This window comes from Oncorhynchus clarkii, chromosome 13 (genome assembly GCF_045791955.1).
Source record: "Oncorhynchus clarkii lewisi isolate Uvic-CL-2024 chromosome 13, UVic_Ocla_1.0, whole genome shotgun sequence".
Lineage (NCBI taxonomy): Eukaryota > Metazoa > Chordata > Actinopteri > Salmoniformes > Salmonidae > Oncorhynchus > Oncorhynchus clarkii.
Window position 1 is genome coordinate 23,661,323 of NC_092159.1, and position 25,457 is coordinate 23,686,779.

At 45.6% G+C, this 25,457-nt stretch overlaps 1 protein-coding gene across 4 annotated transcripts in view; it reads right to left on the minus strand.

The window, feature by feature from the left end:
* LOC139424658 (inactive rhomboid protein 2-like) overlaps positions 1–25,457 on the minus strand; it is a 47,266-nt gene that overhangs the window by 10,436 nt on the left and 11,373 nt on the right. The window contains exons 1-13 of one of the 4 annotated variants that reach the window (XM_071176705.1): positions 23,265–23,422; positions 20,657–20,818; positions 18,416–18,567; positions 17,794–17,998; positions 13,652–13,864; positions 12,953–13,081; positions 5,441–5,541; positions 4,439–4,651; positions 4,130–4,241; positions 3,875–3,949; positions 691–852; positions 351–436; positions 125–188 (exon numbers count right to left, since the gene is read on the minus strand). In XM_071176705.1, the coding sequence (XP_071032806.1) occupies positions 125–188; positions 351–436; positions 691–852; positions 3,875–3,949; positions 4,130–4,241; positions 4,439–4,651; positions 5,441–5,541; positions 12,953–13,081; positions 13,652–13,864; positions 17,794–17,998; positions 18,416–18,567; positions 20,657–20,818; positions 23,265–23,348 (1,758 nt within the window). In that variant the 5' untranslated portion in view covers positions 23,349–23,422. Of the gene's footprint in view, positions 1–124; positions 189–350; positions 437–690; positions 853–3,874; positions 3,950–4,129; positions 4,242–4,438; positions 4,652–5,440; positions 5,542–12,952; positions 13,082–13,651; positions 13,865–17,793; positions 17,999–18,415; positions 18,568–20,656; positions 20,819–23,264; positions 23,423–25,457 lie in introns of those variants that run through there. The other 3 variants (XM_071176706.1, XM_071176708.1, XM_071176709.1) reach the window with 3 other exon arrangements.

Sequence of the window (25,457 nt, forward strand, 5' to 3'; positions counted from 1 at the left end):
TACCGGGGGGCCTACACTGTACAGCGGGGTGCAACATTCTGTAGAAATGGAATGCATGACGATGTCTGTTCACGCAATAAATGTTAGACGAAGCATAACTCTGAATGATCCTCCTGTCACTCACAGGCCAATGTGTGATGTCATCGGGCCAGGTGTGAGGCTCTGCGGAGGCGGGCTCTTCACAGGTCCTGTTCCCAGCATGCATCAGGAAATAAGATAGCAGGAAGACACTTTATGATTCTCTCTTGAGTTAGTTTTACCTTGTCAGGTCAGGACAGTATGTGTGTGTGTGTGTGTGTGTGTGTGTGTCCACTGTAGTCGTTATAGTAGAACAGTATCAAAGACGGTACCTGGGGTCCTGGTGACACACAGAGCCCGACGACCTCAGAATGTCCACATCTTCATCCCTCCATTTCATGAAGGTGGCCAATGACTCCTACACACAGACCCGAATAAACACAGCCAGACACAAGTTGATCAAGTTTACAAGCATTCATCTCTAGGTGGCAGGAGAGAGTGTGTGTGAGTGTGACACAGGGAGGGAGGGAGAGAGAGAGAGAGTGAGGGAGGGAGCGTAAGTGGGAGTACAGTAGTGGTTTGTGTGTATGTGTGTGGGTCTACTACAGTATTTGTGTGGGCCTACAATAATACATATGCATGTGAGCCTACTGCGTACGTGTGTTTGCGTACCGAGCAGTCGTTGCTGAGGGTCTGGACACAGCCTGAGTTGTCGTTCTGTACACAGCAGCCTGACTCTCTCTCTTGGTCCTTGGCTTTCTGAATGAGACTGACTATCTGGCTGTCCTTACGGATACACGGGGAGAACTTGGCTCCAAGGTGGATTAGGTCCTCCTGTGAGGGGGGATAGAATACAGGAATACACTGTTAATCTGGCAACCTGACACATAATTGACATATCAACCAAAAATAGTTCACCTAACCTGGCAACCCCAGCACAGTTAATCTAACCTGGCAACCCCAGCACAGTTAACCTAACCTGGCAACCCCAGCACAGTTAACCTAACCTGGCAACCCCAGCACAGTTAACCTACTAACTAAGAACCAGGCCCCCCCCAAAAAGAGTTAGGCTTACTGGCCTAGCCTTTGTTTTAGCTGGTCGTTAGACCTCTTTTCTGTATTGTAAGTAGTCAAGAGATCCTATTTTGATAGTCAACCATACAAAAAGGTAGCACCTAGTGCATCACAGTACAGAACAGACAAAGATAGTTTTCCACCAAAACCACAGCTACAGTTATTTGAGCTATAGCCACCCACTAGTCGTGTGGGACCCCTTACACTCTTCATACTGTGGCCTATGTGGGATGATGTGGTGGAGCCATCGTCTTACTTGATCAGAAAACACCCACTTTTTCACCTGACACCCTACATAGAACATAAACTGTAACATGGCTGACTGACCGTCAGCCCACCACATTCTCTGTAATGAACATTCTGTATTACTGTCGAAGTGAATATGAACCTGACAAGTGTGAAGTTTCTCGAGGCAAAATGAAGTCAGTAAGTGTGAATGAGTCAGAAAGTCCCTTGGAACAGTCAGAAAGTACTTGAGTACAGGCAGAAAGTACTTTAATACAGTCAAAAGGCACATTAGTAGTCAGAAAGTACTTTAGTACAGTCAGAAAGTACTTTAATACAGTCAAAAGGCACACTAGTACAGTCAGAAAGTACTTTAGTACAGTCAGAAGGCACACTAGTACAGTCAGAAAGTACTTTAATACAGTCAGAAGGCACACTAGTACAGTCAGAAGGCGCACTAGTACAGTCAGAAGGCGCACTAGTCCAGTCAGAAGGCGCACTAGTACAGTCAGAAGGCACACTAGTACAGTCAGAAGGCACACTAGTACAGTCAGAAGGCACACTAGTACAGTCAGAAGGCACACTAGTACAGTCAGAAGGCGCACTAGTACAGTCGGAAGGCACACTAGTACAGTCAGAAGGCACACTAGTACAGTCAGAAGGCGCACTAGTACAGTCAGAAGGCACACTAGTACAGTCAGTCAGAAGGCACACTAGTACAGTCAGAAGGCACACTAGTACAGTCAGTCAGAAGGCACACTAGTACAGTCAGAAGGCACACTAGTACAGTCAGAGGCACACTAGTACAGTCAGAAGGCACACTAGTACAGTCAGAAGGCACACTAGTACAGTCAGAAGGCGCACTAGTACAGTCAGAAAGCACACTAGTACAGTCAGAAGGCACACTAGTACAGTCAGTCAGAAGGCACACTAGTACAGTCAAAAGGCACATTAGTAGTCAGAAAGTACTTTAGTACAGTCAGAAAGTACTTTAATACAGTCAAAAGGCACACTAGTACAGTCAGAAAGTAGTTTAATACAGTCAGAAGGCACACTAGTACAGTCAGAAAGTACTTTAATACAGTCAGAAGGCACACTAGTACAGTCAGAAGGCGCACTAGTACAGTCAGAAGGCGCACTAGTCCAGTCAGAAGGCGCACTAGTACAGTCAGAAGGCACACTAGTACAGTCAGAAGGCACACTAGTACAGTCAGAAGGCACACTAGTACAGTCAGAAGGCACACTAGTACAGTCAGAAGGCGCACTAGTACAGTCGGAAGGCACACTAGTACAGTCAGAAGGCACACTAGTACAGTCAGAAGGCACACTAGTACAGTCAGTCAGAAGGCACACTAGTACAGTCAGAAGGCACACTAGTACAGTCCGAAGGCACACTAGTACAGTCAGAAGGCACACTAGTACAGTCAGAAGGCGCACTAGTACAGTCAGAAGGCACACTAGTACAGTCAGAAGGCACACTAGTACAGTCAGTCAGAAGGCACACTAGTACAGTCAGTCAGAAGGCACACTAGTACAGTCAGTCAGAAGGCACACTAGTACAGTCAGAAGGCACACTAGTACAGTCAGAGGCACACTAGTACAGTCAGAAGGCACACTAGTACAGTCAGAAGGCACACTAGTACAGTCAGAAGGCGCACTTGTACAGTCAGAAAGCACACTAGTACAGTCAGAAGGCACACTAGTACAGTCAGTCAGAAGGCACACTAGTACAGTCAGAAGGCACACTAGTACAGTCAGAAGGCACACTAGTACAGTCAGAAGGCACACTAGTACAGTCAGAAGGCACACTAGTACAGTCAGAAGGCGCACTAGTACAGTCAGAAGGCGCACTAGTACAGTCAGAAGGCGCACTAGTACAGTCAGAAGGCGCACTAGTACAGTCAGAAGGCGCACTAGTACAGTCAGAAGGCACACTAGTACAGTCAGAAGGCACACTAGTACAGTCAGAAGGCACACTAGTACAGTCAGTCAGAAGGCACACTAGTACAGTCAGTCAGAAGGCGCACTAGTACAGTCAGAAGGCACACTAGTACAGTCAGAAGGCACACTAGTACAGTCAGAAGGCACACTAGTACAGTCAGAAGGCGCACTAGTACAGTCAGAAGGTGCACTAGTACAGTCAGAAGGCACACTAGTATAGTCAGAAGGCACACTAGTACAGTCAGAAGGCACACTAGTCCAGTCAGAAGGGCACACTAGTAAGTACACTGCAGTAAGTGAGTAAATAACTAGTTAATAAGTACCCGTGAGTCAGTCCAGAACTTCTTTAGCGTGTCCTGTTGAAGCCTAAGTGCGTCTGCCACCGAGCACCTACCAACACCACAGCAGACGTAGGCCATCAGATTCAGATATGGGTACTTAGTGAGGAGATTACAGTGTGTGTGTGTGTGTGTGTGTGTGTGTGTGTGTGAGCGCGTGTTAATATAGCATAAGCCTACGGTATGTGCACCTATAAGCCTTTCCCTATGACCCTACATGTAAGACTGAAGAGACATTCAGTATGTATGACATGTGCGATAGAAGAGCAGTGACTCACAGAGCCGGGGCCGATCCAGAAGTTCTCCTGCTGGATGAACTTGACACTCTCATAGATGCCTTTGTTCTTCAACACCTGTGGAGGGAGACCAAAAAAACACAGTCAGGAGAGACGGCGCAATAGATCACTGAAAAGGTAGCCATTGTGGATCAAAAGAGTTATGCAAGAAGCCACCACAGAAACCACTGGATTACAGAAGCCATTTTGGATCCTATTAGGGGTTCCAGTTGCCTAGGCCCTATGGGACTTCCTCACCAGTTCAGAGGTGGAGTGTTGGGTGAACCCCACAGGGGCAAAGCCATAGGTAGCACAGGCCAGGATGGTGATGACCACGTGGACAAAGGTGATCCAGTAGGTGAAGTACGGTCTGAGGGAGACGACACAGCAGGGTCGTTTTACTCATTCGAATTGGATCACTTGAAAAATGTACACAGCGATATCACCGCAGAGCGAAAATCACGTATGTGGTTCTCAAAGATGAATGAATGCCCACTAAATGTGAAGTACTAGGTGTGGACTGTGTGTGTGTATGAAAGTACTGTGCGTATTCCCTTCCCTCCTCACCTGTGGCTGCTGAAGTCGTCCAGCTGTTTCTGCACCTGGCTGCTGATGCTGCGGCGGTAGTGACGGTTGAGCCACTTGCCCACCACGCCCATGCCGTACTGCCGCTTGGGCTTGTCAAAGGCAAAGTGCTTGACCTGGGAGGCGATACGACGACCCCGCTGCTGTGACCCGGCCTTCTCAATATGCATGGTGGGGGTTTTAGACACGTCCCTACTGGGACACACACACAGAGAGACAGAGACACACACACACAGATACACAGGGAGAGAGACAGACACAGGGAGAGAGACAGACACAGGGAGAGAGACAGACACAGGGAGAGAGACAGACACAGGGAGAGAGACAGACACAGGGAGAGAGACAGACACAGGGAGAGAGACAGACACAGGGAGAGAGACAGACACAGGGAGAGAGACAGACACAGGGAGAGACAGACACAGGGAGAGAGACAGACACAGAGACAGAGACACACACACACAGAGACACAGGGAGAGAGACAGACACAGGGAGAGAGACAGAGAGAGAGAGACAAGACAGACACAGGGAGAGAGACAGACACAGGGAGAGAGACAGGGAGAGAGACAAGACAGACACAGGGAGAGAGACAGACACAGAGACAGACACACACACACACAGAGACACAGGGAGAGAGACAGACACAGGGAGAGAGACAGAGAGAGAGAGACAAGACAGACACAGGGAGAGAGACAGACACAGGGAGAGAGACAGGGAGAGAGACAAGACAGACACAGGGAGAGAGCGAAACGCACACAGAGACACAGGGAGAGAGACAGACAGGGGGAGAGAGCGAGACGCACAGAGAGCGAGATAGAGAGAGAGAAAGAAAGAGAGAGAGAGAGAGAGAAACAGAGACAGAAACATGAGGCGAAGGGAAAAGTTGAAAGAGTGGAGGAGAGAAAGACAAACTTAAATTTCAAATAGTGCAGAAGCCAACAAGACTTCATCAATCTACGTCCCATCCCTCTAATGAAGGCTACTTACAGGCTCTGGTAGGGCTCATGGTGGTCTCCGTAGGAAGCCGACATAGGGGGCGACTCGAACACATCATCAGCCATGGAGTACAACTCCTCATGGGCATCCATCTGAGAGAGCGAGCGAGCGAGCGAGAGAGAGAGAGAGAGAGAGAGTTGACGTGGGGAGAATGTTATTGAGAGGCCCACAGAGATCTCTTTTCAACTGTCTTAACGTAGAAAATGCCATCCACCATTCTACACTAACCATTCCGTCTGCTGTCCTCCCCTGCACACCATCGTCCCCCTCCTACCAGTCCATGTAAAATCACTACACACTCCATCGCACACGTCTCACACCAACAGTACAGGATCTGGCTTTCTTAACCTACTATCCACATAGCCCTCACCAGCCCATACATCTCTCCAGACTATATCCCTCCATCTCTCTCACGCCAACGGTACATCCAACAAGCCGCTCCATTACTTTGAGGGATGGACTGTGATTTATCTGGTAGCACATACAGGCTGCTGGAGGAGAGAGGAGGGGACCCAGAATAGCCACTTGACATTGTGTTAATTATCTCATCTGTGTGATCTAGCACAGTGGCTAAACTGAGACTGACTGCTTTAGCCTGGAACACAGAGCACAGAGAAAGACATATAGAAGAGACAGAAAGAGAGTGAGAGGGGAAAAGACGGAGACATATAGAAAAGACAGAGAGAGACATATAGAAGAGACATATAGAAGAGCCAGAAAGAGAGAGAGAGGGGAAAAGACAGAGACATATAGAAGAGACAGAGAGAGACATAGAAGAGACAGAGAGAGACATATAGAAGAGACATATAGAAGAGCCAGAAAGAGAGAGAGAGGGGAAAAGACAGAGACATATAGAAGAGACAGAGAGAGACATAGAAGAGACAGAGAGAGACATATAGAAGAGACATATAGAAGAGCCAGAAAGAGAGAGAGAGGGGAAAAGACGGAGACATATAGAAGAGACAGAGAGAGACATATAGAAGAGACAGAGAGAGACATATAGAAGAGACATTTGAAGAGACAGAGAGAGACATATAGAAGAGAGAGAGATATATATATAGAAGAGAGAGAGATACACATAGAAGAGACAGAGAGAGACATATAGAAGAGACAGAGAGAGACATATAGAAGAGACATTTAGAAGAGACAGAGAGAGACATATAGAAGAGACATATAGAAGAGAGAGACAGATACATATAGGAGAGAGAGACAGATACATATAGAAGAGAGAGACAGGTACATATAGAAGAGACAGACAGGTACATATAGAAGAGACAGACAGATACATATAGAAGAGACAAACATATACATATAGAAGAGACAGACAGATACATATAGAAGAGACAGACAGATACATGTAGAAGAGACAGACAGATACATATAGAAAAGACAGAGAGAGACATATAGAAGAGACAGAGAGAGACATATAGAAGCAACAGATACATATAGAACAGAGAGACAGATACATATAGAAGAGAGAGAGGTGAAAAGATGGAGACATAGAAGAGACAGAGAGAGACATATAGAAGAGACATATAGAAGAGACAGAGAGAGACATACAGAAGAGAGAGACAGATACATATAGAAGAGAGAGACAGATACATATAGAAGAGAGAGACAGATACATATAGAAGAGAGAGACAGATACATATAGAAAAGACAGACAGATACAGTGCCTTGCGAAAGTATTCGGCCCCCTTGAACTTTGCGACCTTTTGCCACATTTCAGGCTCCAAACATAAAGATATAAAACTGTATTTTTTTGTGAAGAATCAACAACAAGTGGGACACAATCATGAAGTGGAACGACATTTATTGGATATTTCAAACTTTTTTAACAAATCAAAAACTGAAAAATTGGGCGTGCAAAATGATTCAGCCCCTTTACTTTCAGTGCAGCAAACTCTCTCCAGAAGTTCAGTGAGGATCTCTGAATGATCCAATGTTGACCTAAATGACTAATGATGATAAAGACAATCCACCTGTGTGTAATCAAGTCTCCGTATAAATGCACCTGCACTGTGATAGTCTCAGAGCTCCGTTAAAAGCGCAGAGAGCATCATGAAGAACAAGGAACACACCAGGCAGGTCCAAGATACTGTTGTGAAGAAGTTTAAAGCCGGATTTGGATACAAAAAGATTTCCCAAGCTTTAAACATCCCAAGGAGCACTGTGCAAGCGATAATATTGAAATGGAAGGAGTATCAGACCACTGCAAATCTACCAAGACCTGGCCGTCCCTCTAAACTTTCAGCTCATACAAGGAGAAGACTGATCAGAGATGCAGCCAAGAGGCCCATGATCACTCTGGATGAACTGCAGAGATCTACAGCTGAGGTGGGAGACTCTGTCCATAGGACAACAATCAGTCAGTCGTATATTGCACAAATCTGGCCTTTATGGAAGAGTGGCAAGAAGAAAGCCATTTCTTAAAGATATCCACAAAAAGTGTTGTTTAAAGTTTGCCACAAGCCACCTGGGAGACACACCAAACATGTGGAAGAAGGTGCTCTGGTCAGATGAAAACAAAATTGAACTTTTTGGCAACAATGCAAAACGTTATGTTTGGCGTAAAAGCAACACAGCTCATCACCCTGAACACACCATCCCCACTGTCAAACATGGTGGTGGCAGCATCATGGTTTGGGCCTGCTTTTCTTCAGCAGGGATAGGGAAGATGGTTAAAATTGATGGGAAGATGGATGGAGCCAAATACAGGACCATTCTGGAAGAAAACCTGATGGAGTCTGCAAAAGACCTGAGACTGGGACGGAGATTTGTCTTCCAACAAGACAATGATCCAAAACATAAAGCAAAATCTACAATGGAATGGTTCAAAAATAAACATATCCAGGTGTTAGAATGGCCAAGTCAAAGTCCAGACCTGAATCCAATCGAGAATCTGTGGAAAGAACTGAAAACTGCTGTTCACAAATGCTCTCCATCCAACCTCACTGAGCTCGAGCTGTTTTGCAAGGAGGAATGGGAAAAAATTTCAGTCTCTCGATGTGCAAAACTGATAGAGACATACCCCAAGCGACTTACAGCTGTAATCGCAGCAAAAGGTGGCGCTACAAAGTATTAACTTAAGGGGGCTGAATAATTTTGCACGCCCAATTTTTCAGTTTTTGATTTGTTAAAAAAGTTTGAAATATCCAATAAATGTCGTTCCACTTCATGATTGTGTCCCACTTGTTGTTGATTCTTCACAAAAAAGTACAGTTTCATATCTTTATGTTTGAAGCCTGAAATGTGGCAAAAGGTCGCAAAGTTCAAGTTCAATACTTTCGCAAGGCACTGTACATATAGAAGAGAGAGACAGATACATATAGAAGAGAGAGACAGATACATATAGAAGAGACAGACAGATACATATAGAAGAGAGAGACAGATACATGTAGAAGAGAGAGACAGAGACATATAGAAGAGACAGAGAGAGACATATAGAAGAGACATATAGAAGAGAGAGACAGATACATATAGAAGAGAGAGACAGGTACATATAGAAGAGAGAGACAGATACATATAGAAGAGAGAGACAGATACATGTAGAAGAGACAGACAGATACATATAGAAGAGACAGACAGATACATATAGAAGAGACAGACAGATACATATAGAAGAGACAGACAGATACATATAGAAGAGACAGACAGATACATGTAGAAGAGACAGACAGATACATATAGAAGAGACAGACAGATACATATAGAAGAGACAGACAGATACATATAGAAAAGACAGAGAGAGACATATAGAAGAGACAGAGAGAGACATATAGAAGCAACAGATACATATAGAACAGAGAGACAGATACATATAGAACAGAGATACAGATACATATAGAAGAGAGAGAGGTGAAAAGATGGAGACATAGAAGAGACAGAGAGAGACATATAGAAGAGAGAGACAGATACATATAGAAGAGAGAGACAGATACATATGTAAGAGAGAGACAGATACATATAGAATAGACAGACAGAGACATAGAAGAGACAGAGAGAGACATATAGAAGAGACAGAGAGAGACATATAGAAGAGACAGACAGATACATATAGAAGAGACAGACAGATACATATAGAAGAGACAGACAGAGACATATAGAAGAGACAAAGAGAGACATATAGAAGCGACAGATACATATAGAAGAGAGAGACAGATACATATAGAAGAGAGAGAGGTGAAAAGATGGAGACATAGAAGAGACAGAGAGAGACATATAGAAAAGACATATAGAAGAGACAGAGAGAGACATATAGAAGAGAGAGACAGATACATATAGAAGAGACAGACAGATACATAGAAGAGACAGAGAGAGACATATAGAAGAGAGAGACAGATACATATAGAAGAGAGAGACAGATACATATAGAAGAGACAGACAGAGACATAGAAGAGACAGAGAGAGACATATAGAAGAGACAGAGAGAGACATATAGAAGAGACAGACAGATACATATAGAAGAGACAGACAGAGACATAGAAGTGACAGACAGAGACATAGAAGAGACAGCGAGAGACATATAGAAGAGACATATAGAAGAGAGAGACAGATACATATAGAAGAGAGAGACAGATACATATAGAAGAGAGAGACAGATACATATAGAAGAGACAGAGAAACATATAGAAGCGACAGATACATATAGAAGAGACAGACAGATACATATAGAAGAGAGAGACAGATACATATAGAAGAGAGAGACAGATACATGTAGAAGAGACATACAGATACATATAGAAGAGAGAGAGAGACATATAGAAGAGACAGAGAGAGACATATAGAAGCAACAGATACATATAGAAGAGAGAGACAGATACATATAGAAGAGAGAGAGAGGTGAAAAGATGGAGACATAGAAGAGACAGAGAGAGACATATAGAAGAGAGAGACAGATACATATAGAAGAGAGAGACAGGTACATATAGAAGAGAGAGACAGATACATACATATAGAAGAGAGAGACAGATACATATAGAAGAGACAGACAGATACATATAGAAAAGAGAGACAGGTACATATAGAAGAGAGAGACAGATACATATAGAAGAGAGAGAGGTGAAAAGATGGAGACAGAAGAGACAGAGAGAGACATATAGAAGAGACAGAGAGAGACATATAGAAGAGAGGGACAGGTACATATAGAAGAGAGAGACAGATACATATAGAAGAGAGAGACAGATACATATAGAAGAGAGAGACAGATACATATAGAAGAGAGAGACAGAGACATATAGAAGAGAGAGACAGGTACATATAGAAGAGAGAGACAGATACATATAGAAGAGAGAGACAGATACATGTAGAAGAGACAGACAGATACATATAGAAGAGACAGACAGATACATATAGAAGAGACAGACAGATACATATAGAAGAGACAGACAGATACATATAGAAGAGACAGACAGATACATGTAGAAGAGACAGACAGATACATATAGAAGAGACAGACAGATACATATAGAAGAGACAGACAGATACATATAGAAAAGACAGAGAGAGACATATAGAAGAGACAGAGAGAGACATATAGAAGCAACAGATACATATAGAACAGAGAGACAGATACATATAGAACAGAGATACAGATACATATAGAAGAGAGAGAGGTGAAAAGATGGAGACATAGAAGAGACAGAGAGAGACATATAGAAGAGAGAGACAGATACATATAGAAGAGAGAGACAGATACATATGTAAGAGAGAGACAGATACATATAGAAGAGAGAGACAGATACATATAGAATAGACAGACAGAGACATAGAAGAGACAGAGAGAGACATATAGAAGAGACAGAGAGAGACATATAGAAGAGACAGACAGATACATATAGAAGAGACAGACAGATACATATAGAAGAGACAGACAGAGACATATAGAAGAGACAAAGAGAGACATATAGAAGCGACAGATACATATAGAAGAGAGAGAGGTGAAAAGATGGAGACATAGAAGAGACAGAGAGAGACATATAGAAAAGACATATAGAAGAGACAGAGAGAGACATATAGAAGAGAGAGACAGATACATATAGAAGAGACAGACAGATACATATAGAAGAGACAGACAGAGACATAGAAGAGACAGAGAGAGACATATAGAAGAGAGAGACATATACATATAGAAGAGAGAGACAGATACATATAGAAGAGACAGACAGAGACATAGAAGAGACAGAGAGAGACATATAGAAGAGACAGAGAGAGACATATAGAAGAGACAGACAGATACATATAGAAGAGACAGACAGAGACATAGAAGTGACAGACAGAGACATAGAAGAGACAGCGAGAGACATATAGAAGAGACATATAGAAGAGAGAGACAGATACATATAGAAGAGAGAGACAGATACATATAGAAGAGAGAGACAGATACATATAGAAGAGACAGAGAAACATATAGAAGCGACAGATACATATAGAAGAGACAGACAGATACATATAGAAGAGAGAGACAGATACATATAGAAGAGAGAGACAGATACATGTAGAAGAGACATACAGATACATATAGAAGAGAGAGAGAGACATGTAGAAGAGACAGAGAGAGACATATAGAAGCAACAGATACATATAGAAGAGAGAGACAGATACATATAGAAGAGAGAGAGAGGTGAAAAGATGGAGACATAGAAGAGACAGAGAGAGACATATAGAAGAGAGAGACAGATACATATAGAAGAGAGAGACAGGTACATATAGAAGAGAGAGACAGATACATACATATAGAAGAGAGAGACAGATACATATAGAAGAGAGAGACAGATACATATAGAAGAGAGAGACAGATACATATAGAAGAGAGAGACAGATACATATAGAAGAGAGAGAGGTGAAAAGATGGAGACATAGAAGAGACAGAGAGAGACATATAGAAGAGACAGAGAGAGACATATAGAAAAGACATATAGAAGAGACATATAGAAAAGACAGAGAGAGACATATAGAAGAGACAGAGAGAGACATATAGAGGAGACATATAGAAGAGACAGAGAGAGACATATAGAAGAGACAGAGAGAGACATATAGAGGAGACATATAGAAGAGACAGAGAGAGACATATAGAAGAGACAGAGAGAGACATATAGAGGAGACATATAGAAGAGACAGAGAGAGACATATAGAAGAGACATATAGAAGAGACAGAGAGAGACATATAGAAGAGACAGAGAGAGACATATAGAAGAGACAGAGAGAGACATATAGAAGAGACATATAGAAGAGACAGAGAGACATATAGAAGAGACAGAGAGAGAGATATAGAAGAGACAGAGAGAGACATATAGAAGAGAGGTGAAAAGCGTGAGAAATAGATGAGACAGAACACATACAAACAAAAACACACAGATGGCGGCGGAGAAAAGGAGAGAGAGAGAGCGAGAGAGAGAGAGAGAGAAAAGAGAGGCCGAGGCACACGGAGAGACAGACAAACCGAAAGAGAGAGAGAAAGCAAGAGAAGGACACAGAGAGAAAAGGTAGACAGAGCACCATTACCTTGCTGAAGAAGACGGACCCGTGAGTGTCTGCAGAGTCCACGGTGTCCTCCTCCAGCCAGCTGGGCCGGGCGAAGCTCCGTCGGGGGAAACTACGACCGGTCTGGGAGCCCACTAGACCTGAACGACCCTGAACCACACACACAACCTGGACGTTATGTGGGACAACATCGAAGACTGGCACGTGGAGAGAGACAACTCAACTCAAATATGACTGAAGTAGAGTGCAACATACACAGATCAACAGAGCAGTCTTTTAAGCAAAAACAAATCTGTATTTATGTCAGGGACGTAGATACACAACACCATCAAGCATTCATCTGTATTTATGTCAGGGACCTAGATACACAACACCATCAAGCATTCATCTGTATTTATGTCAGGGACGTAGATACACAACACCATCAAGCATTCATCTGTATTTATGTCAGGGACGTAGATACACAACACCATCAAGCATTCATCTGTATTTATGTCAGGGACGTAGATACACAACACCATCAAGCATTCATCTGTATTTATGTCAGGGACGTAGATACACAACACCATCAAGCATTCATCTGTATTTCGCTCAATAGCAACACACACGCACACACATACTTTGGAATGTACACTCAAAAGGTAGTCTAGTTTCCTCTAACGATCCCCAGTGATGATCAGGTTGGAGAGGAACCCCCCCCCCCCCTTTGTGCCCGCTCACCCTGAGGAGGTTGGATGCTGCTCGTATACTCATGCGGGCGACAGACTCCCTCTTCCGTTGGGGCAAACGGGCGTAGCCCCCGGAGCGCTGGGAGGTGAAGGAGGAGAGGGAGGTAAACCCCGGGGTGACAGGTCCCGTGTGGGGGGTACGGGGAGGTCGGTCCGTCTCATCCGGGTAACGGAACGCACGCCCCCGAGCTAGGGGGTCCACAATCTGGGGGGGGGGGGGGGGTGAAATAGAAGCAGACAGACAGGGTACGTTCACGCTGATTAAACAGAAATAATCAAATAAATAAACAAATTAACTGTCACATCGTTAGCTTCATCACACAAAAAAAAAAAGCTACATTGTGATGCTGAAATCCTGAAGGAGGGGACATTTAAGCTAGCTGGAGGAAATGAAATCATGACAACATTGCGCTCCACAGGAGCTGACACAGAACTACACTGACGGCTCCACATGAAAGCGTTACTGATGGCACAATGACATTCACACATCTATAATCCATCTACTAGGAGTGTTCTGAGTGTGCGTGTGTGTTCGCGTCTGTGTGCAGAGGTGCCAGTCAGCGTGAGCGTAGACGCTCGTTATGTAGTCATACCCGGGTCTTCATAGGTGTTGACAGAGAGCAGAGGAGAAAGATGAACAAAAAAGAGAGAGATTGGGAGAGAGAGAGAGAGAGAGAGAGAGAGAGGGACAGACAGAAATAAGGGGGCAGAGAGTGAGAGAGAAGGAGACAGAGAGAGAGAGAGAGAGAGGGACAGACAGAAATAAGGGGGCAGAGAGTGAGAGACAGAAGGAGAGAGACAGTGAGAGACAGAGAGAAAGAGAGAGTTGGAGACGAATAAGCAGCCAGGGGCGAGTGGGTGTGTTGAGTCGGTGGAGGAGAGCGGAGTGTGTTGGAGTCGGTGGAGGAGAGCGGAGTGTGTTGGAGTCGGTGGAGGAGAGCGGAGTGTGTTGGAGTCGGTGGAGGAGAGCGGAGTGTGTTGGGGTCGGTGGATGAGAGCGGAGTGTGTTGGGGTCGGTGGATGAGAGCGGAGTGTGTTGAGTCGGTGGAGGAGAGCGGAGTGTGTTGAGTCGGTGGAGGAGAGCGGAGTGTGTTGGAGTCGGTGGAGGAGAGCGGAGTGTGTTGGAGTCGGTGGAAGAGAGCGGAGTGTGTTGTGGTCGGTGGAGGAGAGCGGAGTGTGTTGAGTCGGTGGAGGAGAGCGGAGTGTGTTGAGTCGGTGGAGGAGAGCGGAGTGTGTTGAGTCGGTGGAGGAGAGCGGAGTGTGTTGAGTCGGTGGAGGAGAGCGGAGTGTGTTGGAGTCGGTGGAGGAGAGCGGAGTGTGTTGGAGTCGGTGGAAGAGAGCGGAGTGTGTTGGAGTCGGTGGAGGAGAGCGGAGTGTGTTGAGTCGGTGGAGGAGAGCGGAGTGTGTTGGGGTCGGTGGAGGAGAGCGGAGTGTGTTGGAGTCGGTGGAAGAGAGCGGAGTGTGTTGGAGTCGGTGGAGGAGAGCGGAGTGTGTTGAGCCGGTGGAGGAGAGCGGAGTGTGTTGAGTCGGTGGAGGAGAGCGGAGTGTGTTGGAGTCGGTGGAAGAGAGCGGAGTGTGTTGGAGTCGGTGGAGGAGAGCGGAGTGTGTTGGGGTCGGTGGAAGAGAGCTGAGTGTGTTGGAGTCGGTGGAGGAGAGCGGAGTGTGTTGGGGTCGGTGGAGGAGAGCGGAGTGTGTTGGAGTCGGTGGAGGAGAGCGGAGTGTGTTGGGGTCGGTGGAAGAGAGCGGAGTGTGTTGGGGTCGGTGGAGGAGAGCGGAGTGTGTTGGAGTCAGTGGAAGAGAGCGGAGTGTGTTGGAGTCGGTGGAGGAGAGCGGAGTGTGTTGGAGTCAGTGGAGGAGAGCGGAGTGTGTTGGAGTCGGTGGAGGAGAGCGGAGTGTGTTGGGGTCGGTGGAGGGGAGCGGAGTGTGTTGGAGTCGGTGGAGGAGAGCGGAGTGTGTTGGGGTCGGTGGAAGAGAGCGGAGTGTGTTGGGGTCGGTGGAGGAGAGCGGAGTGTGTTGGAGTCAGTGGAAGAGAGCGGAGTGTGTTGGAGTCGGTGGAGGAGAGCGGAGTGTGTTGGAGTCGGTGGAGGAGAGCGGAGTGTGTTGGGGTCGGTGGAGGAGAGCGGAGTGTGTTGGAGTCGGTGGAGGAGAGCGGAGTGTGTTGGAGTCGGTGGAGGAGAGCGGAGTGTGTTGGGGTCGGTGGAGGAGAGCGGAGTGTGTTGGAGTCGGTGGAGGAGAGCGGAGTGTGTTGGGGTCGGTGGAGGAGAGCGGAGTGTGTTGGGGACTAACAGAAGCACCGCGTCTGGTTGGGGCTCAGATGTAAGCCTGCCTCCTGTCAACACGGCGCCCCGCTCTGCATTGTTTAGGGCAGGCAGGGGGTGCACTTCACTTCCCCTTGAGTGGCACTACCGCCGCCCCTTCCTCCACCTGCTCTCTGTGATCTCTCCATTCTGAGTAGAGGTCCAAAAGTCGAGTCGAATCGGACGTCGGACACCGAGACAGGTGACGATAGCATCTTGTTAGGTAAAGTTGATTTGAATGTGCAACAAATACAGTGGCCCCGTCGACAAACAGTCCCTATCCCTCGCTTCCTGGGCACTGCTAATACAGTGCATTCAGAAAGCATTCAGACCACTTGACGTTTTTCGTTACAGCCTTATTCTAAAATGGATTAAATAAAAGTTTCCCCTCAATCAATCTACACACAATACCCCATAATGACAAAGTCAAAACAGGTTTTTAGAAATTTTTGCAAAAGTATTAAAAGTTCAAATCAGAAATAACTTCACATAAGTATTCAGACCCTTTGCTATGAGATATCGATATTGAGCTCAGGTGCATCCTGTTTCCATTGATCCTTGAGATGCTTCTACAACTCGATTGGAGTCCACCTGTGGTAAATTCAATTGATTGGACACGATTTGGAAAGGCACACACCTGTCTATTTAAGGTCCCACAGTTAACAATGCATGTCAGAGCAAAAACTAACCCATGAGGTCGAAGGAATTGTCCGTAGAGCTCCGAGACAGTATTGTGTTGAGGCACAGATCTGGGGAAGGGTACCACAACATTTCTGCAATATTGACAGCCCCGAAGAACACAGTGGCCTCCAAGTTTGGAACCCCCAAGACTCTTCCTAGAACTGGCAGCCAGGCCAAACTGAGCAATCGGGGGAGAAGGGCCTTGGTCAGGGAGGTGGCAAAGAACCCAATGGTCACTCTGACAGAACTCCAGAGTTCCTCTGTAGAGATGGGAGAACCTTCCAGAAGGACAACTATCTGTCCAGCTCTCCACCAATCAGGTCTTTATGGTACAGTGGCCAGACAGAAGCCACTCCTCAGTAAAAGGCACATGTGAGCCAGCTTGAAGTTTGCCAAAAGGAACCTAAAGACTCTCAGACCATGAGAAACAAGATTCTCTGGTCTGATGAAACCAAGATTGAACTCTTTGGCCTGAATGTCAAGTGTCAACTCTGGAGGAAACCTGGCACCATCCGTACAGTGAAGCATGGTGGTGGCATCGTCATGTTGTGGGGATGTTTTTCAGTGGCAGGGAATGGGAGACTTGTCAGGATCGAGGCAAAGATGAACGGCACAAAGTACAGAGATCCTTGATGAAAACCTGCTCCAGAGCGCTCAGGACCTCAGACTGGGGTGAAGGTTCACCTTCCAACAGAACAACGACCCTAAGCACACAGCCAAGACAACGCAGGAGTGGCTTTGGGACAAGTCTTTGAATGTCCTTGAGTGGCCCAGCCAGAGCCCGGACTTGAACGCGATCGAACATCTCTGGAGTGACCCCATCCAACCTGATAGAGCATGAGAGGATCTGCAGAGAAGAGTGGGAGAAACTCCCCAAATACAAGCTTATAACGTCATACTCAAGAAGACTCGAGGCTGTTATCGCTGCCAAAGGTGCTTCAACAAAGTACTGAGTAAAGGGTCTGAATTCTTATGTACAATGTTATTAATGGGTTTATTTCATGTTTAATACATTTGCAAAAAATTCTAAAAACCTCAGTTGAATCCGTTTCAGAATAAGGCTGTAACGTAACAAAATGTGGAACAAGTCAAGGGGTCTGAATACTTCCCGAATGTACCGACCCGGTTCTGTCAGACCTAGGGGCTAGGAGCCTACCTTGGGCATCTTGTTTGCGGCGGGTGAGTCCAGGCCCTGGTCCATGCTGATGGGGAGCTCCGGCTCTCTGTACTGGGCCTTGAGCTTGCCGTAGCGCTGGCTGCAGTGGCGCAGGCTCTTCTTCTGCCATAGCTGCTGCTTGGTCTCACAGTCCTCCCCCACCCCGAACCAACCTGCTGCCTGGGCTGTAGCTTGGGCTGTACCCCTGGCAGGAGGGGGGGGGGGAGACAAGGTATTGGAAGAGCGGGAAGGGGGGGAAGAGGAGAGAATAATAAGAGAGAGTACAACTTGATTATGTCCAACATTCCAAACAGTCAGAAAAGGAAGTCCCTCGTTATATGCCCCCCCCCACCCCCCCAAGAGAATGTGATTCTCCCACTGTCTCTTTCCCTTCCGTTTCTCTCTCTATCCATCTACAGCCTCTTTCCACCACCCCAACCCCTTCTCATACAGTACCTTCCCTTTCTTTTTGCCCTCTTCCCTCTTCCTCCTTTCTCACCCACTGCCCCCTCTTCCTCCTATACACCCTTTCAGCTTTACCTTCGGCCCTCCATTAGTTTCTTCCTCCCTTTATTTCTTCCCTCTCTCTTCCCGCTTCTCCCTCTCCCCACCCCCCACTTACTTGCGTATGCTCTGAGACAGGGAGTTCTGTCTGTGGAAGGCTGCCCTCCTGTCCCCAACACTGTGACCTCCTCCACCACCATCAGTACCACTGTCAGACAGAGGACTGGCCTGCTGCAGGCTCTCACTCTTCTTCAGGGACGAACGCAGGGGCTGGACAGAGGGACAGGGGAAAGAGCAGAGAGTCAGTATACAGGTAGGCTTACTGAGTATTATCCTAGCTCAGAGAGTCAGTATACAGGTAGACCTACTGAGCATTATCCTAGCTCAGAGAGTCAGTATACAGGTAGACCTACTGAGCATTATCCTAGCTCAGAGAGTCAGTATACAGGTAGACCTACTGAGCATTATCCTAGCTCAGAGAGTCAGTATACAGGTAGACCTACTGAGCATTATCCTAGCTCAGAGAGTCAGTATACAGGTAGACCTACTGAGCATTATCCTAGCTCAGAGAGTCAGTATACAGGTAGGCTTACTGAGCATTATCCTAGCTCAGAGAGTCAGTATACAGGTAGACCTACTGAGCATTATCCTAGCTCAGAGAGTCAGTATACAGGTAGACCTACTGAGCATAATCCTACCTCAGAGAGTCAGTATACAGGTAGGCTTACTGAGCATTATCCTAGCTCAGAGAGCCAGTATACAGGTAGGCCTACTGAGCATTATCCTAGCTCAGAGAGCCAGTATACAGGTAGGCCTACTGAGCATTATCCTAGCTCAGAGAGCCAGTATACAGGTAGGCCTACTGAGCATTATCCTAGCTCAGAGAGCCAGTATACCGCAGGCCATGAAAGTAAAGGGCACATGAAATGGACTGGCTGAATATAAATGGAATTCACGCCATCACTGGTATACTACTGGGCTAAATCGTCCCTTGCGGTATGTGAATCATTTTAAGATCGTGTAAATCGTCCCTTGCGATGTGTGAATCATTTTAAGATCGTGTAAATCGTGCATTGTCGTCAATGGAACATTTGGATGGAAATGCGTGTTAAGTGCATGATTGTTTTGCTATGATTCAGCCCACAGCCTTCCATTGCCTGTAGTGATTACAACTATCCGGTTTAGCTCAGATCAATCACCTTATTCCACAACAGAAGTGTAAGAATGGCAAAGCAAGGAGTTTTCTTTTTCTCAGACTGCAACAAAATGCACAAATAATTGTTTTTTGTTTTTTTTACAAAACATTGAAGTGATACTAGGAAACACCAGATCATCCTAAAGCTTCTTTCAAAGCCCATTCGTGTCTTTAACGGCGACTTGGCTAACGACGTGGGGAGTCACTGTGGAGTTAACGGAGTATTGTAGGAGCCATGTGAGCTGCATGTGTGTCAGCCAGCAGGGGGTGTGCTTAGCTAGCCAGCCTGCAACCAGAGGTTCTTTGTTGGGGAACACCCCCCCCCCCCCCCCCCCCCCACTTGTGTTCTCATACATGCACTTTCCCTCACACACACACCCACACACTCACCTACCCACCCATCCACTGTCCCCCACACACATCCTCCCTCCCTCATCCCTTTCCTACACATCCACTCTGCAGGCAGACGCCTAAAAATGATGACCGTTGACAAGTAATGGTGCAGGGAGTGCTTCATGTATGATTGGAGCAGATCATTTTAGGCTAAATAACCACTTCATCTGAAGGAGTCCCCCGGGGTGCGCCAGGCCAGCCAGACAGAGACAGAGAAGAGATGTGAGTTAACCAGGAAAATGGATACATGTACCCAAAAATTAGCTCATGTAACTAACTACATTAGACCAGATCAGCTGTCAAATGGCCGTTTATGGGTCTTATAGGGGGGAACAAAGTCTGGATTTTGGGGGTAATTATGTCCAGTTCAGAAAAAACCCTGGCCCTATTTATAAATGCCAAAATGTAATGACAGGAATGTTAACAAGGCATATCTCGGCTTTGCTATAGAGTAGCTAGTCGTGAGTGACCGCACAACACTAGCATGAGTGGACTGGGGGGGGGGTCTGGCTGGTATATGGCTGGCCCAGTGCCCATGACATACTGTGTATGAAGGCAAGGGAGATAACACTTTTACTATAGAGGAGAATGCTTTCAGTTGAGGGCTGAAACTCCTCGACTATTCTACCAACTGTTAAAGTTGGCTTGCCAATTCTTCCCTCTCCTATTGAAATGGCCTTCATCAGAGCATCAACTGCCATTTTCCAAGTACAGACCATGTTTCCATAAAGAGGGGTCAAAGTCAAAGAAAGATCAGGTCAAAAGGGGTACCTGCTTGACCGTTTCAGCTCCCTCTTCAACCCTCTCTTCCTCCTCTGGGGCAGGGATGGCTATGACCAGACTGGGCGGCTTCTTGCTCTTCAACCGGCTGTCTGATTGGCTGCCATTAGGAGGAGGCTCCCCCCTTTCCTGTGACGCCATCCTTTCTGAGTTCTGAGGGCAAACGAGAGTAAAATTGATTAATGGCATGTTTGAGATGGAATCTTCTTCAAAGACAAACATTTATTCTTTCTTCCTCCTTAAAGAGATGTGAAACCAGCGGTGACCCTTTCTTTCTTTCCATTCCTCACAACCCTCATGTCACCTCTATTTCTCCGTAGCCTACAACTTCCACTTTCATTCTCAACTTGCGCAAATGTGGCTCCATTTACAACGACTGATCTACTCAGACACGTCCTACTGAAAAGACAAACAACACTGACAGGCACTTCGAACCATTCAGGATCTAATTGAAGTAGCGACTTTAACACAAACATATTAGCCAAATGACAAAGGACTAGAGGAACTCCTATCTGCAACAAGGAAGGACACATTGCCCTGCTGAAAATAACCTATCACACGTGTGTATAGGGAAGGGAAACCACTGGATTTGAATACCATCCTTTTTCCATGTAAAAGCCATTCACCTAAACCATAAAAAAAAAACACAAAAGTAGCCCGCCACAGCACACACGAATGCAGCGCAACCAGACTCCAGCGGTCCCAACACCATAAAATCTATTCCCTGGACATCTCCATCTAACTTTCCTCAGAACTCCACAGATATAGGCTAAATAATATATATTATATGTGCGCATTTGGGCATGCTACTGTGTCTTAAATACACACATTATATGTAGACTAGGTCAGTGGGTCAAGCTGGAAAGAAACCCTATATGATAACTCTTGTCACAACAGAGGCATAACCCTTGTCTCATTCCCCAGGGTAGCGTTCATTAGACACCAAACAAAAGGAAACCGACTGAAACAGGGAGGGACTACCAGGTTTTGGCCAATAAGAAACGCTCATTCTTGTTTTCTGTTGCAAAGCGTTTAAGCGTTTTCCTTTGCACGCCCTAATGAACAAGACCCAGCAATGTGAGGGAATAGGAGCCTGGCGCACTAGCCTCACTCTTGGGTAACAGTCGCTGACCGGCACTACTTAAACAATATCCATCTCACTGGGGCCCAGTAGGTCCTGAGAGAGAAGCCTGCCTTTTCCGCCACATACGTAACAATATCTGTTGAAGGAAAACACTGCCTGTCCAAGCAAATATGCATTAGAAAAACGGCAGGTGTTTTTCCCCCATGTTAGTTTGATGAGATCCTGGACGAGACCCCATAAATCAGTTACATTAGCAACCCTGTGTGTTAACAACCCTTCTATGCAATTTAGTAATGGTCACACCAAACACTTGTCTCTCTACTAGTACCATCATTCTTATTTGACATGCAATTAGTTAAAGGGCTCTGGAGGGCCTCTACCCTGAATGAGTTAACAATAGGTTTTCTGTAGGGGCTGTGACCTCGTCTGTAGGACGCCAGCCCGTCATTGGACAGAAGCATCGTGGTAGGAGCTTGAATGAATGCATGGTGTCAGGTTAAGTTGAGACTGAGGTGACTGAGACAATAGCTTGTTACTTGACAGTGCTAGTGGGGGTGTAGGCTGAAACATGTCATTCCTAGAAAGCACTCGCTCTGGGACACATTTTTAGAGAAAGAGCGAGAGAAAGAAAGAAAGAAAGAGAGATATCGCTAGCCTTAAAATTCTATCTATATATACCCCCCTACGTAATTCTTTGGTCAGTGAAGCTGAAACTTTAATTTGACTCTATACTGCAGCATTTTGGATTCAAGATCAAACACTTATGCATCTAGTTCTGTTATTAGTATTTGGACAAATTCACTTACGGTGTCTTTCAGATTACTTTGTTTCCAAAATAAATGAATGGTAAATCATGTATTGTGTAATTTTGGACTCACTTCTATTGTAAATAAGAAAACAATATTTTTCTGAACAATTCTACATTAATGTGGATGCTACCATGATTACGGATAATCATGAATGAATCGTGAATATTGAGTGAGAAAGTTACAGAGGCATAAATATCATAACCCCCCCCCCCAAAATGCTAACCTCCCGTTACTGGTAATGGTGAAAGGTTAGTATGTCTTGGGGGTATGATCTTTGTGCCTGGTATGATCCTTGTGCCTCTCACTCATCATTATTCATGACTAGATTACACTGTTTGGACTTAAGACAGCCTGCCCAAGCATTTTCTATGCAGAAAAATCCCTGTATAGACCTTCCAGAAAAGCAAACTTCAATTTAGTCCTGCAATGATTAATGGACTGACTGCCAAGCCATGTGCACAGGAAGACCATCATGAGGTGTTTACATACCGTAACACCATGCAATAACTATCTCTGAAAGCCACCCCGAGTCCCTCATCTCTAAATGAGATGTTACTTAAGGACCACAGTGGAAATAAGTCGTCAACCATTGTGTTCACCCTCGAAGATTCTTAAATCAAGTGCATCATTTTGTAGGTGTACCTTCAAGTGATCAAATAAACTAAACGCAACTAAAAATACATTCAATATCAGTACAGAGGCCTACCTTTCTTATCTGCTCAAAGCCACAACCATAATCATGCCTTCCTGTCCCCAGCTTCAAGTCTCCGTTAGAAATCATCATCATCATCGGCCTCTGGACCCCCACTCAGAGCTCAATTAGTCCTCATTCTTCAGGCTTCTTGAATTGTGTCATTGTATCGTTTCAAGATTGCAATATTCCTACAGCGGTATTCTCCCTGGTCAATACGTGTCCATTATAGATCTAGTCAAGGTCCTGAAACCTTGGAGTTGCAATAGCAAAATAAAAGGGCCTTGGTGTCAGCGTCGGGGAACGGCAGCAGGAGGGCAATCAAGCCCGTGGCTATGAGAGCAGAATAGTACAGAGACACGTTGGGGGATGGGAGAACTCATATGTTCCTATGGGACCGGGTCAGGCCCACACCCTCTCACATAATGAAATATCCAAGGCTTTCACTAATGGAGGGGTTTTAACAGTGTGGTGCCGTGCTTTAGTGGCAGACAGTTGCTAGCCGCACAGTCTGTCAACGTGGAGAAGGCTTTTATCGTTTCCGCCGGGAGACAGTCAAGGAGTGAGTCAGGGTGGTGTTGTTTTGGTAGAGTGGAGAAAGAGAGAGATCAGTCTCATCGTTGACATTGTCTCATTGGGAGTCACATTCTACATGCATGGGCCTATGGAAATAATACTCGTAACGTCTATCCTCTGCATACTGGATTGCCCATCTTTATGTATATCTTTGTGATATGAATCCTATATCTTCAGCCATATCTTAACAATTATGAGTCAATCAATGTCAACACCATCCATAACAGATAATGTAGTGTGGAGATGACAGATTACCAGAACCAGAATAGCCAAAACTCAAAGGTTTTCCCAGATTGCTCACTGAGATTACCCTGTTGATGACAATGAGAGTTTTGACACATCTATTAGGACAATACCTATGTGACTGGTAGCATAAACAACAGTCAACACCTATTCTAAGCCAATACTATAACAATAGCCTGGTTGTCTTGCCAACAGATCTTGGATAGGATAACAATAGGTCAATGACCGACCTGCGATGTGGGTTGGGTTTTCTATAAATTGTGTCATCATAGTTTTTCCCCTCCACAGCCAAAATACATTTAGGGAGATTACCGAGCAACATAGAAGTGATTTTCAGGCAATACTGGAACACTGCGCATCATCATCTGCAGTCCCCAGGGAAACAACAGCTCCAAGATTATGATTTCCTCACAGGGGGGAATTTTTGTGTTGCTGCACATTCAGATGTTGACTGAACATTTACCCAATCGTTAGAGAGCGAGTGAAAAAGCATGATAGTAGCTACTAGATGGTGGCATAAGGGTATGTTTTCTTGATCAATATGGAACATTTGTAACAAATGATTAACTGAGTCCAGAGGGAGTCTCACTCACACGGTAGTCTGGGAACAGCAGATGTGACAACACAGCCCAAGGCTTCCACAGTAACTCCCAGCACACGGAGCACAGTACTGTAGATTGTTAGTTCCCAGTCTCTCACTCTCTCTGCCACTCAAACATCCTAAGTGAGTGGGAACTCAAACACAGTGTCACAATAGTCTTGTAAAAGAAAAGGTGACAACACAGCTCATGATGCCATACATTGAGGGTACAAAAAATTAAGAATACCTTCCTAATATTGAGTTGCAACCCCCGCCCCCTTTGTCCTCAGAACAGCCTCGATTCGTCGGGAGCATGGACTCTACAAGGATGCCGGCATATGTCGACTCCAATGCTTCCCACAGTTGGGCAGTGGACCATTCTTGATACACACGGAAATTGTTGTGGGTGGAAAACCCAGCAGCGTTGCTGTTCTTGGCACAAACCGGTGAGCCTGGCACCTACTACCATACCCCGTTAAAATCTTTTGTCTTGCCCATTCGCCCTCTGAATGGTGCACATACACAATACTCAATTGTCTCAAGGCTTTAAAATAATTGTATGACCTGTCTCCTCCCCTTCATCTACGCTGATTGAAGTGCATTTAACAAGTGACATCAATAACGATTCATAGCTTTCAACTGGTCAGTCTGTGTCATGGAAAGAGCAGGTGTTCTTAATGTTCTGTACACTCAGTGTACACACTCATTCCAAGTCCCAGCCCAGTCACACATCCCAGTAACGAGTCACAAATGTGTAGTGACATACCCAGGGTGACAACCATAGTGCTCCTATCACATGACTCATGTAT